Source organism: Megalopta genalis, chromosome 3 (genome assembly GCF_051020955.1).
Source record: "Megalopta genalis isolate 19385.01 chromosome 3, iyMegGena1_principal, whole genome shotgun sequence".
In the NCBI taxonomy this organism is placed as follows: domain Eukaryota; kingdom Metazoa; phylum Arthropoda; class Insecta; order Hymenoptera; family Halictidae; genus Megalopta; species Megalopta genalis.
The window spans coordinates 16470338-16487748 of NC_135015.1; the positions used below are offsets into that span (position 1 = coordinate 16470338).

Consider the following 17411-nt stretch of genomic DNA (forward strand, 5'->3'; position numbering starts at 1 on the left):
TAAATCTGGCACGGCCGAGCAACGCGGCGCGGCGCGTTGCATAGAGGGCCGGCGCGCGCGCGCGCGCGCGGCTCGTGGGCCTAATCATCGTTACGGGAGCCATCATTTTTCCGGCAACAGGTACATTATCGATATCGTTCGGCGTATCCGACGGCTCTATTAAAACGTACGGCGCTAATTAGCCCGTCTTGATTAGCCTATCGAGTAGCCGGAATCAGCGTTGATAAACATCGATCCTCCTACGAACTCGACTCTCGATGCTCCCGGCCACCCCTCGCGCGCGATCAGCCGATCGGCCGATATCCCATCGCCGGCATCCACAACGAGCCCGAACAACCGAGCGGGAACGTAATCGCTCGACGGCAATTTCACGATCGTTTGCGCGGTATTTACGACGCGCTGCCCGGACAATAAAGTCGTAGGCGTTGTTGCTTGTCCCTCAAGAAGTCGATAAAACGTCGCGGCGGTCAATTACGCGGCAATTCGCGACAACGTTTCCACGACGACGACGCTTTAAATCTTCCCGCGGCCGGGCCCGGCTGCTTCCGCCTTTGCAGGACTGCGCGTTCTACGTTCCATCAGCGAATATCGGGCCATTCAGCAAGCCCGGGTATTCTCTAACCATAGAACTTTACGCGCGAATTTATTAATTTATTACGCGAATTCAATTTTCGCGCGACTGGTTCATCGACCCTGCTTTCGAATTGGTAGCGCTCGCTTTTCGACGCGATCGACGACTTCTTCGACGATCAACCACGTCGCCCAGACAATTTCTCATTGGCTAAAGAATTAATTCGCATCGATACTAGCAAAATTTTAGACTGAACCTAACAAATAGATTTATCGTGTAGATCTGATATTATTCAAGATGCAATTACGATTTGTAATCATATTTATAATCATATAAATTTCACATTTGTCACGGAAAACCGTCAACAAATTTACTCATATAATTCGAGGGAATTAATTTATAGAGAATTAAAAATTTAGTTGAATTAAAATTAACGAGGGAATTGAAATTCTAAAATACATTGAAATTGCAAACGCTCCTCTAAATAAAGACAGAAAAGAGAAAAGAACATATCGAATACACATTTTTAATATTTAAGGAATATTTAACGTAAAATATTATGTTATGATAAAAATGTTTAGTCGTTGCATAGGACAGTGGACCTTTTGTTGCTCGACGTTCTCTACTTATTTACGTTGACAAAGATGTTTTTTGATTTGACTAAATAAGATAAATATGAAGAACTGAAAAATGTAGCAGCCACGGTCATGGGTGACCACCATGGCCGCGTTGAGAAGGCAATGCTCCCTCCGGTCACGGGTGACCACCGTGGCAGTTGGCGTTGTTAATGTAAATAAGAAACGACGGGACCCGTGGACAGAAATCGCGCGGAAACGCTCGAACCCGTTGGTGTCGGTGCAAATCGACGCGAACGGGGCCCGAACCGAGCGGCAACGTTGCGATGCGTGCCCTCCGAACCGGCAAACTCACCCTTCGTCCCCCGTCTCTTTCTCGCTGCGCTCGTTTCCTCTATTCGCCTCGTCACCTGCCTTTTCTAAACGCTCGCCACGACACGACCGTTCTCTTTCTTTCCTTCTCGATTACGGCGGAGCGGCCCTCTCTCTCTCTCTCTCTCTTCTTTTCCTCTCTTTCGCGATCTCTCTCTATTTTCTTCCTCTCTCTCTCTCTCTCTCTCTCTTTTCCTCTCTTTCGCGATCTCTCTCTATTTTCTTCCTCACTCTATTTTCTTCCTCTCTCTCTCTCTCTCTCTCTCTATTTTTTTCATTTCTCTATATCTCTCTCTATTTTCTTCCTCTCTATATATCTCTCTCTATTTTTTCCTCTCTCTATATATCTCTCTCTCTATATATCTTCTCTCTCTCTCTATTTTCTCCTCTCTCTATATCTCCCTCTCTATTTTCTTTCTCCCTATATATTTCTCTCTACTTTTTCCTCTCTCTCTATATCTCTCTCTCTATTTTCTTCCTCTCTCTATATCTCTCTATTTTCTTCATTTCTATATATCTCTCTCTATTTTTTCCTCTCTCTCTCTATATCTCTCTCTCTCTCTCTATATCTCCCTCTCTATTTTCTTCCAGTCTCTATATCTCTCTCCCTCTATTTTCTCCCTCTTCTCTCTTTCTCGATTCTCTCCCTCTCTCTCTCCCTATTCCCTCTCTTTATTCTCTCCTCTCCCTCTCTGTCACTCTATTCTCCTCTCTCTGTCACTCCCTCTCTCTCGATTCTCTCTGTGTCTCTCTTTCTCCCTATCTCTCTCTGCTCCCCCCTGTCTTCGTCTCTCGGTGGCACGTCCGTCCCGTCCGTCTTCGTCCCACGGAATTCCCCCCTTCCCACGAGCCGGCGACAATGCCGTGCCACGATAATTGTTTTCGCTCTGCGTGCCCGTCTACCGTTAACGGGGAATCATGACATCTACGGACGAGCCGCCATCGAACGGTTTCGCTGCCGGGAATTTCTATGGTGGAATCGAAATCGAGCGGCCGCGCGCGGATCGACTCTCTCTCTGTCCCCGGTCCACTCCTGGAATTCCACGCTCGCGGAATTCCAGCTGGCTTTTTAGTCGGCTTTTCGAAATTGAGACGTCGCGCACGGCCGTCAATGGACGAAATTCGAAAAAGGTCGTCGCCGCCGCTTCGGACCTCTGTTGAAAACTGCGGGTTAATGTGTTCTATTGTCTGGATGATCATGTTTAGCAAGAGATTACGAAAATTATAAAAATATGATATAAAAGTATAATATAATTATGATATATAATATAATATAATATAAAAATATAATATTATAATATAATATAATATAATATGATATAAAAATATAATATTATAATATAATATAATATAATATGATATAAAAATATAATATTATAATATAGTATAATATAATGATATAAAAAAATATAATTATAATATAATATAATATAATATGATATAAAAATATAATATTATAATATAGTATAATATAATGATATAAAAATATAATATAATTATAATATAATATAATATAATATGATATAAAAATATAATATAACTATAATATAATATATGATATAAAAATATAATATAATTATAATATAGAATATAGCATAATATATAATATAATATAACACAAAAAAATTTGCAGGCACTAACGCGAAATTACGGAAAAGCTCTTTCGGTCAAAGATTGCTCGCTATTCGGCTAACGACGAATTATGTTAACGAAGATCTGTATAAAAATTTTAACTCGATAAAGAATAAATGTGGCAAGAATTATTTCCACAAAATCGTATAATGTTTTAATATTATTGCGTCCGCATTTACAAAATTGATGTAAATTAGAAATTACTTAATTACGAGGAAAACTTGATGCTTAGTTGGGTTCTCCGATGTTTCTTACGACCGCAAATATCCTTTGCGGCGCACAGCGTGGCGAAGCGACGCGGAGCAGTGACGAAATCAAATTAACGTCGATCTCGCTTTACGTCATTGAAGAAAACTAGGCGAGACAACGCAGAGGATTACACGTACATATGTCGCAGATGTCGCGATACGTGAAGCGAAAATTCATTGGCAAATTAGTATGGAAACTAAAGGTTATCGTGCGGGTACGCTTCAATAAAGATGACGAAACAGCTCGGCCTTTCTCGCACGAGAGGCGAAGTAGCGAGTGCTAATAATTGTAGTAATTAAATATGCTATCAACTTGTGTCCACAGAGACGGGGAACCGCGTGGATAAAGATTACGTCATGGACGAATTAATGCAATAGTTGCCGATTCGCCGACTCCGTCGATCGATGTCTACCGCGAAGCTTTCGCGACAAATTAATTTTCCTAATTATTTGTCTTAGAATTTGGAGCATTTTCGAAATTTGTTCGGATATGCTTCGGACGATTTTTATAACTAGGCTGTGCGGATTTTAAGCATTTCCGAGAAAAATCAATTGAATCGAATACGAAACTGAAAAGTCATCGGAAGACTTTAAGGATCTCTCCAAAGATTATTTCCAATTTATTACGATTTTTAAGAGAGAAATAATATTTTTAGCTAATTTATAGTTTTTACAATTAACTTGGACAATTTTTATTTCACGTAAAAATCCACGGATTGTTTATTATTTTGTTTATCAAATTTTCAATGTTTTTGTTGAGACGCTTCTTCCGGGCACGAGCGTTTTTCAATAAACCTTAAAGAAAGATATGAAAGCTTCGCGATTAATTAGTAGAATCCAGATAGTCCAAATAAGATTATTCATTTATTTATTGAATATGTATGGAGAGTTAGCCACAAAAGGTGAAAAAAATCACAAAAACTAAGAAAGAATGCAACGGTTTGGAATGATTCGACGCAGAGTCAAAATAAAATAAAAAAATAAAATAAAATAAAAAATAAAAAGACAAGATAAGATAACCGCAATTTATACTTCTTGCAACAAAGTGCTCATTCTTTGCAAAAAGGTGGCGTATTTCCCAAAGTTCAATTTCGTAAAAAGAAATATGCTCGGACGATTAAAAATCGCCAAGAAAATCGTCGAGAAAAGTCAAAAGCCCTGCAACCGAGAGACAAAACCTTGAAATTCGTGGCAGGCCAGTGGTTTCGGTTTTCAGTCATTTCCCGGCCGAAAGCAATTCCGCAGAGCCGACGCGGGACGGCGGCGGTTCAGTTTTGTTAAAAAGGACCGGGCGTTTATTGCGCCGGGTCTGAACCCGAGAGGTACAAAGTATGTATTACGGTGCATAAGGTCCGGCCAAGGCCGCTCTTCCAACAGGTACCTAACCCCTACTTTGAAGATTTTCAATTAGCCGCGACGAGCCGGCGAAGGCAGCTTCCTTTTCCGCTTTTCCAAGGGCTGTGCGAGGGTTGCACGCCCGCGCGCGGGGGCGGAAAACTCGGATTTCGGCGACGAGAGATGTCGGCTGGACACAGCGGGGGCCAGCCAAACATTGCAACGGGGACGAGAGTCCGACAGTGGCCATGGGGGACCACTCGATTCCGCTCGAGCTCCAGCCCCGACATAATGGAATAGTCAATGATCTGGAATCTCTCGTCGCATTAACCCTTTCGTGGCTCGAGTTGTCTCTATAGTCGGACGGGAGCGGCCGGGATAACCGGAGACGACTATAACCACCCTCTGGCCGAGCGGTTCTTGCACCCTCGAGGTCCGGATAATTACTGCCCGAAATTTCTCTGCTCACCTGCTGCGCCCGTTCGTGCGCGAGCCTTTCCTTAATTCGTTCGTTACTGGGAAACAATGATCGTCCGAATCGCAGGATTCGCGACGGAACTTCCGTTATTCCGGTTCTACAATGTCAGAGATCTCTTCTGTTATACGATCGCTTTTAGCGTTAAAAGATTTTACGTATTTACGAGAGACAGCAATGTAATTTCTCTCGCATTGGAGACACATTTTCCTTGGACGAGCCTCCGCGGTCTCGTTTTTATAGTTGTCGACGATCTGCAACTACGGACAACGAGCCGCGAGGCTCGAATAATCGTATCTCCCGTTCCGAAGTCGTCCACTTTTGTTTACAAGCTGAGGGACGGTGTGGGAGAAATTGCTATAGGTCGACCATGAAACTGTGACGACATCGGAGCGGTAAAAATATCAGCAGTCTAGTGCGCGATCACTATACCGCCGATCTTTAGGCAACTTATCGTCATCGATCGCGACGAACACGAGTCTTTGAATTAAATATGAGATGACAGAATGTTGGAAATAATTGGTCTGAATAAATAGAACTTGATAAAAGAACGAAACAAAAATTGTTGACTTAGAAAGTATATGCACGTCGAACGACAATGTCGTGATTCTTTTCTAATCTTATTTTTATCACGATGTAAACACCTTCGTATTTGCCTAAAAATACTCTAAACATCTTGAAATTTCAGAATATGTTTTTCTTTTCACTAAAATTACAATTTATAATATTTACTGGTTACTTAGTTACTTTCATAAACTAATATAAAACAGCTGTCTGTTTTTGTGATCCTTAAATCTGGCGTTAAAGATCTTGTGCTTTGAGGCGCGGTCGGATTAAAAATGTTCTATCTTTTTGATGCACGATGATGATAATAGTGATATTAATAATAATGATAATGATGATGATGATGATAATAATAATAATAATAATAATAATAATAATAATAATAATAATAATGTATGGAGGGACATTTTTAGACCCACCTCGAAATATTGCAATAGCTGCATGTGCATTTATGATCCCACGTGGCACGGTGGGACTATTCGAGTCCCACCTTATAATATCAAATTGAATCGAATTATTATTTTTCTGTTTTTATATTATATTTTATATTATTATTTATTCTATAATATTATATAATATATATTATATATTATTATATTATTATTATATTATTTTATATTATATTATTTTTATTTATGTATATTATGTGATTCTTTGGTTAGCAAAAATACACCAATTCTGTTCAACTTAAAACGCAACGAAACTTCGGCGCAACACGATACCATTTTAATTCCTGAAATCCTGCGTCCTAAAGAGTTAAAACTCGCATAACTTGCGATCAATGCGGACAATATTTCCACGCGATAAACACACCTTTCTCTCTCTCTCTGAACGGCAGAATCGAACGAACTCTCCGAAGAGATCGACGTCGCAACCGCTAATTGAGTCGCTCGAGCGACAAAACAACGCGCCGGTGTTCCGTGCGGACGCGATCTCTCCAAGAGATCACGGGGACGCGAGCTCGGTCACCGTAAAAAAAGAATCTCCCTAATGAAAACTGTAACAGCACCGAGAGGAGCCGTTTAATCGCGAGCGGGAAACGCGACGCAGCTTTATTGAAAGCGAGTTTAAGAGGCGCGTCGCCGGTGGCGGCTAAAGCAGATCCATCTTTAAAGGATGCAATCTCGAAGTTGTAGCCGCGCGGCCATCCTCCACCTCCTCCTCCCCCGCGGTAGAATTATCAGCTGGCCGGTCTCCGGGTCGTAAATTACGCGGCGCTAACGATGCTCTAACCGTCCCTTAAATTCTGCATCATCTCGGGGCTCTCTTTATCCGGCCGGTGATTTAATCGCGCGCGCGCGCGAAGGAGCCGCGAACAGCCGGCCATGAAATTAGACTCGGCACGCTCGGAAACGGAGACGAGGGGGAGGAGGATAAGAGCATATCGCGCGAGAGACGGGACGAGAGAAAGAGTTACAATGTCGCCTTCGGGGATCCGCGGGGATTGAATTAGATCGCGGCCTCGATAGAACAGAATTTGCGATAATGGGACGTGGGATTTTATGGACACGAGGCGAGCGTGGCCGTCGTGTGTCTCGGGCCCGATAGCAGAAGCCGGATCGGCTCTAAACACGTACGAGAACCTGGCCGGCTCCTCTCCTCTCCTCTCCTATCCTATACTATCCTCTCTACTCCTGTAGCATCTATACGCCCGCTCGCAGGCGCTCACGGGGTGAATAAGCAATAAAATCAAGCGCGGAACGGTGCTCGTTTTCTGCATACTTTATGTCCCCTGCGCCGCGCCGGCCCGCTAGGCATTTGCCGCATACTTCAACTGTTCCGGTGGTATGCCGGCGTTTTAGATCGGTGCCCGACTCGCTATGCTGTAGGTACACTCGCGAATCATCGCGGCCGGCCGCTCCTGGCGCGCCGCATTTTTTAAATCCCGCGGCAGATTCGAATTTTCCCGCCGAAACGGGGAACACGGTGCTCAGAGAATTCGCTTCCCGCGAGCAATATCGTTCGAGGATTATGGTGCGCCGGGTCCTTGAATTCGTCTCGGCGCCAGGTAGAATATTATCGAGTCGAAGGTGCGCGGTGATATTTAAAAAATTAAGGTGAACAACATTCTTTGTAAAAAGGAACTTGTTTTCGGGAATTTTAATGTTCCAGTACGAGGAGAAGCGAACGCTGATCGACTTTTGTTCGAAACGATTTTTCGTCGGATCATTGGAAATGTCCGAAAAACTGTAATTTCCGTTGAAAGGGCCTTAGGGGTATTAAGATGATCGAAATTGCCCTTGGAGGTTTCTTTATGAGTATTATACTATTCGATAGCTGACCAAGAGAAACTCATCCGTGCAAAATTTCAACCCTGTAACTTGTCCGTGGGGGTAGTTACATGGTAAATTAGATTTGGGCGCTTTTGCGCCCATTTCCAGCTTCGGTGAACTTTCTAAGATTTTGGAAAAAATACGGCTTATTTTAGACATCGAGCCGCATATTGTAGAATTTTTTCGGATTTTTCGATTGCAAGCTGTGGTTGCCAAAAATAAAAAACCGGAAAGAAAATCGAAAAATCGAAGATATCTCGAGAACAAAATACTATACCACTCTGGAATTAATTCCCTGATTAGCTACTAGCGCAAGCAGTGCGCTCAATTTTTCTCCGATTTTTCGTGGAACAGCGTCATCGTCGAAAAAAATGAAAACCAAATTTGTCGACGTTTTTGCTGAACTCAATGTACATAGACGCGTCACGCCGCTGCGCGGGATTCGCAGCGCATGCGTCACCTGCCCCCACTCCTCGCGTAACTTATTTTCCTGCGAACGCCGGCGGCGGCGGCTCCCGCCGGTGTCACCGCCGGTGTCTCCGTTGGCAAGGACAATTGAAATTTCTAATTGGTTGTTCGAGCGTCGGTCGAACGGTACCGCGTGAAAAAGTGTTCGCAGTCGCGGTGCGCCGGCACGTACGCCGAAGTCTCGGGACTAACAAGTAATAATTGATTCGGAATCGGCCGACGACGGTCGTATCATGGGCTCTACGTGATCGCGGTGTCAAGCGGGACACGGCCGGGACAAATGGTTTCGCTGTTTAAGATCCTAATTAGAGGGGCTCGTTAACGGGCCGGGCCGGTGCACGCTTCGAGGAAACCGGGAACCTCTGGCGAGCCGATCGCAGAGAAGCGGTCGCAGCCAACGACGACGCCTATGGATCGTGCGCGCGCGCGCTCTCCGCTCTCGGATGCCGAGGTGGAACGAACGGTAACTATAAGAATAATTGCGACCCCGGCGTGTCCGTCGCTGAGCATCGACGACAACTTTCCACGATTTCGATCGGCCAACTTCACCTCTTGGCGAACTCGTAGAATGCGCGCGATCGTCCATCGCGGCATCAATAATTCTTCGCGGATACGACTTTCAAATCCAACGGGATCCATAAAACAACCCGGTTATTGTTGCCGATCGGCCGACCCCGCCGGGTCGCACAATTCCGCGGGCATAGTCGTCGGGAAAACCGATTGTGCTTCCCGTACGTGGAACGGGAGAATTGACGATCGAACGGCGGACCCCGTTTTGACGAACAATACCAAACGTACAACAACATAACACACGAAATAACATATATATAATATATATATATATTAATAATTATTATTAATATAATATATAATATAATTATTAATATAATAAATTAATAATTATTAATTAATTATATATATAATATATATATATATATATATATATATAAATAAATAATATATAATATATATATATATATATATATATATATAAATAAATAATATATATATATATATATATGTATAAACATATATCTCGGTATGTTTAGGATATAACACGATATAACATATACATATATGTATAAAGATATATCTCAGTATGGTTAGGATATAACACGATATAACATATATATGTATAAACATATATCTCAGTATGTTTAGGATGAATCACTATTACTACTGTTATTTTGGATTTAATATTTATTAACATTAGAACTAGCAAAAACCAGCCCGAAAATGACTGGTTTCCGATTTCCTTTTTTTTTACAATTCCTGTTAATGTTTACAATGTTTCTGCCTGAAATTTTTGTATAAACTTCTTTCTTCGAGCATATATTATAATAAAAATCGTAGAAAGTTTAAATAAATCATATACACAGCGGTTTAATTCGAATATAACATATATGAAACAATATCAAACGATATAAAACATATAACAACGTAACACGCACGATATAACATATATCTCAATATGTTCAGTGGTTTATATTCGAAATTACATAGCATAAATTGCATCGAAAGATTTAGGAGTCGCAGAGACAGTTAATATTATTGCTGTTGTTATTGATGCATTTATGGCAAAAATCTGTCGCTGAAATAGAACATTGCGAAGACATATGAAGAATTTAATAACATGATTACGCTGTTTCCGACGTATCAAAATTATTTTAAAAAAAGAACAATTTATCTTTATTCATTTATTATTTTTATTCTCTTGCAACCGTGTTGGACAATTTTTATTTCGCGGTCTGGTCAGACTTTAGTCAACTTTCAGACGTATTAGCTTTCTTCCAAGCATATTAGCTTTTCCATAGAGCTTAATGAAACACGTGAGAATTTCAATTAACACTAGTCCCAGTGTTAATTGAAGCGTCGGCTTACGGTATTAGAAGGTTTAAGGTCTGCTTAAGGTTTTGTATCCGCGTACGAAAATGTGCTATAAATATTATCTATTCTGTTCGAGGTGTATTTATTTGTGCGATACTGTTAACACGTATTTGCGGGCGTGAATGCTCTAGCATGCGTTCTCATTGTGATGCAAATTGACGCGAATGCTATAGCATTCGAATTTATAAGCCGCATGCGTTCAATTCTATACGGCGTTTATTTTCTTGAAATTATTGCACGCTTTAATGCCACGGCTAACTGGTTCATTGAGTACTTTCATCTAATTTGTCTTTTCTTTTGCTGTCCGCGTGTCAAATAATACATTCAGATACCTGCACAAATGAACAATAAAAAATTGATAAGAGAACCTTGTTGAAACAAACGTTCATGCTTGAAAATTCTGTGGACATTTCTCGACCCTACCTTAAGTATGCTAGAAAGTCAGATAGTGAAATAATGAAACTGCAGATTTTTATGCAAATTAAAAATTGTCTAGCTTAATTATATTGATTAATATTAATTGTAAGCCTGATAAAAATGTCCTTTTTCTTCGAATCATTCCAACAAGTTCTACGTAATATAAAAATATACTAAAATTCCTCCGATGTCTGTGCATCTTTGTATTTGACCTAATAATTTAACCTAATCAATTTGGTCACAAATTGCATAAAATCTGCGATCTAGAAACAACAATATCCATACTCGATTCAAAATGAACCCACGCCGTGCTAGCATCAATCGAATCGACACGATTTGTCCCGATATCGATTACGCGATTCCCATCGCGCATGAAAATGAAATTTCGCGAGATTCGACCTTGGATATGCTCCAAGAATCTCTGGTATCTTGACGCGTCTTCGCGAAGTTCGTCGTGAAAGTCTTCCAGACCCTGAGAAGACGCTTTCGCCAACTTCTTGGTACCTCGAATCGAATCGGTCCAGGTGCTGCGATCCTAAACCGGGCTTGTAACGATTCCATTGGGACCTGGAACATCCTCTAACAGTGTCCAAGGACCTGACAACGATTCTCCCGAAGGACTGCACCTATACGAAGGACCCCAAGACCTGCGTAGTCCTCGTCCAGTATCGTCGAAAGCGACTCGAAGGTTTGCTCAAGGTTGCCACGAACTCCGTGGACCTTGACGGAACGCCGGACTGCGACGATTTCCACCGAATGACCGCAAATAACGAGGACATATTCGTTTCCGGGTCCAATCGAAGTTTCGGGGGGCTCGCGTTAACCTTTTAGGCACGACGCGCCACTATAGTGGCTTCCGCGGATATCATCTTTATAACGACACGCCACTATAGTGGCTTTCGCGGATGTCATCTCTCTGGACGACGCGCCACTATAGTGGCTTGCTCTAGTAGCTCACTCGCTCATTGTTTGAACCAAATAATCGTCTTCATATGCATTGTTTCACGCTTCTTTTGTCTTCGCATCGATTTACAACAGTCTGCAGGGTGTCCCAAAAATGTCTCGCAATCCGAAAATGGCGCGTTCCTCGGATCATTCGAAGCAACTTCTTCCTTTACAAGAATGTTCTCCGAGGCACCGTTAACGAGTTATCAACGAAAAACAGTGACCAATAAGAATCGAGTACGGCTGACGCGAGGCGGCCCAGCCAACTAGCGCGCGAAGTCCAGTTCCGCTCATTGGCTCGATCGCCTCGCGCCAGCCGAGCTCGCCTCTCATTGGTCACTGTTTTTCGTTGATAACTCGTTAACGATGCCGCGGAGAACATTTTTGTAAAGGAAAAAGTTGCTTCAAATGGCCCGAGGAACCCGCCACTTTCGGATTGCGAGACATTTTTGGGACAGCCTGTATATACAGATAGAATATACAGTATCAGACTCTGTACAGTACATATCAGACTCTGCCGCGTCCAAAGAAATAGCCTCGCGCAGAATTCAGTCGTACCTATAAGCTTAATGGCATGGAGCACGGTGAAAAAGTTTCGCTGTCGTGGATGTGGAGCAGAGCTTAGACAACGAGACGGAACACAAAATGTGCATCGTTCGGTCTCGCATGATTTACGGCAATAACGAGCAGATAATTAAGTAGGACTCGTAGATGCACCGCTAAAAATAGACGGTCCCGTGGGCCGCGCGGAGAGACGACGGAGGGATTCCCGTTCGTGAATTTATCAAGGCGCGCGCGCGCGGGCGCGATGCACACGGCTGTGTGCCGGCGCCGATAAGCAACGGAGCGATTACGTAAACGAGCCGGCGAAACATTCTCCGTGTTATCGGCGCCGCAACATTGTGTGCCTCGCCGCGGAGGAGTCTTCGAGATTGCGACGTTATCGGCGCGTTTCCGACAGTATCTAGCCGGCACCAGACGAACGAAATTCCTGCGCGTTGCATTGTAAACAAATATAAGCCGGCGGGGTGGATGCACGTGCGCGCGCGCGCACGCGGACACGTCCGTGAAATTCCGCCGGCGACCGTAAAGGATTAACATAATTGCTAATAACAACGAGCTCCCGATGACACAATGCTCGCCGGAATATCGATACCGGTGACAAGCATCCGGCGAGCGTCAAGATCGATAAACAAGGCGTCAATCTTCTGACTCATCCCCCCATAATCGCGTCATTTCACCGCCGCCGCCGCGTGTATGCGTGTACCCGTTTCTGCATTCAGTGACGTAGCCCCGAGTCAAAATCTCCCCCGCGCGCCCCGCCGGGCAGGCGCAACGTTCGCCGACACCCGATTTATAGACAGAGCCGCGCAACCCCTGTGCCCGATCAACAAACCCTGTACGGGGCCGTCTTTACCCTCCGCGGAGCACGATTCTACGGACATGGCAACAAAATGTTCCCTATCGAACAGCGCGTCGAGCAAGACGTATTAACATTTTAGGTACGGCTGAATTCTGCGCGAGGCTATTTCTCTGGACGACAGAGTCTGATATGTACTGTACAGAGTGTCTGTATATTCTGTCTGTATATTGTTAAGATACAGTTATATTGTTAAGATAAGATCTGTATATTGTAAATCGATGTGAAGACAGGAGAAGTGTGAAACAATGCATACGAAGACGATTATTTGACTCAAACGATGACCGAATGAGCTACTAGAGTAAGCCACTATAGTGGCGCGTGGTGCCTAAAAGGTTAAATCTCGTTTTTATAGTTGTTGATAATTCGTAACTGTAAAACGAGGCGGAAGACTCAATTTAATCGTATCTCCTTCTCCCTAAATTGTCCAGTTTCGCGGACTGTACAGTAACGTACAGTAATGTCCCCCTTACTGACGCTCAGATTGTCCACAAAAATGGACAATTTGGGGAGAAGGAGATACGATTATTCGTGCCTTGAATCTCGGTTTTATAGTTGCTGATAATTCGTAACTGTAAAACGAGGCGCAAGACTCGATTTAATCGTATCTCCTTCTCCCCAAATTGTCCAGTTTCGTGGACTGTACAGTAACGTACAGTAATGTCCCCCTTACTGACGCTCAGATTGTCCACAAAAATGGACAATTTGGGGAGAAGGAGATACGATTATTCGTGCCTTGAATCTCGGTTTTATAGTTGCTGATAATTCGTAACTGTAAAACGAGGCGGAAGACTCGATTTAATCGTATCTCCTTCTCCCTAAATTGTCCAGTTTCGCGGACTGTACAGTAACGTACAGTAATGTCTCCCTTACTGACGCTCAGATTCTTCACAAAACTGGACAATTTGGGGAGAAGGAGATACGATTATTCTTTTAGGTACGGCTGAATTCTGCGCGAGGCTATTTCTCTGGACGGCAAAGTCTGATATGTACTGTACAGAGTGTCTGTATATTGTTCAGATACAGTTATATTGTTAACGGTTATATTGTTAAGATAAGTCTGTATATTGTAAATCGATGTGAAGACAAAAGAAGTGTGAAGCAATGCATACGAAGACGATTATTTGGTTCAAACGATGACCGAATGAGCTACTAGAGTAAGCCACTATAGTGGCGCGTCGTGCCTAAAAGGTTAAATCTCGTTTTTATAGTTGTTGATAATTCGTAACTGTAAAACGAGGCGCAAGACTCGATTTAATCGTATCTCCTTCTCCCCAAATTGTCCAGTTTCGCGGACTGTACAGTAATGTCCCCCTTACTGACGCTCAGATTGTCCACAAAAATGGACAATTTGGGGAGAAGGAGATACGATTATTCCTTTAGGTACGGCTGAATTCTGCGCGAGGCTATTTCTCTGGACGGCAGAGTCTGATATGTACTGTACAGAGTGTCTGTACATTCTGTCTGTATATTGTTAAGATACAGTTATATTGTTAACAGTTATATTGTTAAGATAAGTCTGTATATTGTAAATCGATGTGAAGACAAAAGAAATGTGAAACAATGCATATGAAGACGATTATTTGACTCAAACGATGACCGAGTGAGCTACAGTGGCGCGTCGTTCAGAGAGATGACATCCGCGAAAGCCACTATAGTGGCGCGTCGTGCCTAAAAGATTAACCCTCTCCGCCTTGCAGTTTCATCGCGAGGCTTCCGACTCGAGCATGCTATAAAATGGTGTTCATTCGATCCAACAAACGTATCGCAAAGCAATTTGTATCGCTTGAAAATCAACGTCGAATGCAATCTAGTGCTGCTTCAATAATTAATGTCGAGTTGCCGGCACGTGTGTGCGTGCGTGTGTGTTATATTTATGATAAAACGTCGAGAAATATTAACTCGCTGTACTCAACTGCAATTTAATTTCCATGGTTATCGATTAAAAGATTCTATAAAACGAATCGGACGCGATAATAATTGTATTTTATAAAGCAATTGAAATTGCTCCAAAATCAGAAAGTTAATTCGAAAGATCGCCTTTATGCGATTTATTATTTTATCGTGAAACGTGAAGAAACAGCAGCCCTTTTGCTCGAAAATGTAACTCCAAGGTTTCTAATTAAAATACACTGTGTAAGCGTGTGAACGAATCAAGCGTACAAAAGTTGCGATGAATTTAATTGGCCTTAAAACCAATGGTAAAACACGTTGAAAACAAATCTTGCCTCGCGATAAAGTGTTTCAAAATATTAACCCGTTGCCTTTCGATTCAACTCCAAGGCTTTCGATTACAATACAAATTTCGCATCGTTTTTCGCACGAACGTCGAAGCAACGTTGCCGCCGCTTGGAATATTTTCCGATCGAAAACATCGATGATAATCGTGTTCGAACGGATAAAAGATCGTAAGGCGGATTGATCGGCCAACATTTCGACGTCTGAAAACGTGTAACGTAATTGTTTTCCCAGTTCGCACCCCCCACCCTCCCACCGGTCTAGGGAGAAACAAGGTTGCAGAGCAGAGAGAGCCGACCTCAAACTGCGAACAGTTAAGTACCTACCACCATCTGGCCGAGCGAGATAAAAGGATTTAAAGAAGCCCGCGCTTATTCAAATAAACAACACCGAGAGACCGCGGCCATTGTCCGCGCGAAATCGAACGGGCGAGATAAAAAAAAAAAAAGAAAAACAAGAAATCGCGCCGCGCGATGAAATCCGGTGGGAAAACAACACTCACCGTGGCTTCTTCATGGCTTGTCGATCGGCCAAACTCGACGTGTCACGTGTCCCCCTCGTACGTCATCGGGGGTCGTCTCATGGCATCGACGAATCGCCGTCCAAAGGGCACGCGGCGCGGTCGAAATCAACGGGATTCGGAATCGTCGGTGATGGTAGTAGTAGTAGTAGTATTACAAAATTCCCTATAGTTCGTTTTCACTCGTGTGCCTCCGTTTACCACGGATCTATCTCTGTCTAACCGGCACCGCGGTACATAGAACCGTAGTCGTTATTTCTTTCTCACCGGTCACATCGCGCACTGTCTCTGTCCGACCCGAGCGATAGAGCCGCGAAGGGACGTGCTGTACGTACGCGCGGCTCGGCGCGGCGCGACGGTACGGAACGCGCGGAGGAAAACTCTGGCAACGTCGCGCGCTGGCTCACTCGCTCTCTCGCTCGCTGTTTCGCCTCCCGTTCTCGCCGTTACGTCGTCGTGCTCGTCGATCCGCACACCCCGTGTGCCGCTGTACTCTTTTTCTCATTCTTGCCCGCCTGGCTCACCGTCCGTCCGTCCTACTCCGATTCCCCGACACGAGAGACGCGCGATACTCGCGCACGTACTACACTCGAGCGCCGCGGCGGGACACACCGTGACAGGGGACAAATGTACACACGCGCGCACACGCGCCGTTCGTTCGTTCAACAGAGAAGGAAACGTGCACGGAACGTAACTCGCGCACACCGACGGGGCCACGCTCTTCTCGGCGTGTGTACGCGCGCGACGCGCCGATCGCCGATTTTACTACGGTTCCCCGTGCCGGTGTTCCGGCCGATTCCCTTCGACGACCGATCGTTACACGACCGCGGCCGATCCGGGACACGACCGCGGAGCACCGATACCACTTTCGTGTCAGGAATCCGCGAAGGAAACTGACGACCGCCGACGAGCGCCCAGAGGAGTCCGAGAGGGCTCTCGGTCTATACGAGGACGGAATACCGACGTCCTTGTCCAACGCGTGGCCCGTGCGTGCGCTCCGTCTCACTTCGATCACACCGAACACCGTCCCCCCTCTAGGTCGCGCGATTGTTTTGCTTAGGCTCCGAGCACGCACCGTTCCCCGAACACACCTTACACCGACGCCCGGCCGACTATCAACAAACGGCACGGCTGATCAGCCGCGCGACGCCTCGCGCACCCTCAAATACACCACCATGTTTCGATGTCACCTTCGGAGGTACTCTCACTTGCTGGCGGTGGCGGAAGCCATATTGCGATCGCCGTTCGTGACACCGCCGGAGCGCCAATCGGCCGGGCGGCAGGGGGGGAGGCCGAGCGACCTCATTGGTCGAGCGCACCTGTTACCGCGCCGACATCTGACGCCGGGATTTCGAAGCGATACGGGGAAACCGCTTTGCCGGGCGAGTCGAGAGCCGGGTTTCGATCAATGGACCAATTTGAAAATTATCGTTCCGCGCGGTTCGCGAAGCGTTTTCTACCGTCGAATGGA

General features: G+C 44.4%; 1 protein-coding gene across 6 annotated transcripts in view; it reads right to left on the reverse strand.

Annotated features, from left to right (window-relative positions):
- Positions 1-17411, reverse strand: part of lilli (AF4/FMR2 family member lilliputian) — a 447030-nt gene that overhangs the window by 312931 nt on the left and 116688 nt on the right. The window contains exon 1 of one of the 6 annotated variants that reach the window (XM_033478327.2): positions 15923-17182. The exons of the other annotated variants lie outside the window; for them this stretch is intronic. Coding sequence (XP_033334218.2) covers positions 15923-15936 — 14 coding nt within the window. The 5' untranslated portion in view covers positions 15937-17182. Of the gene's footprint in view, positions 1-15922; positions 17183-17411 lie in introns of those variants that run through there. 6 annotated transcript variants of the gene reach the window in all.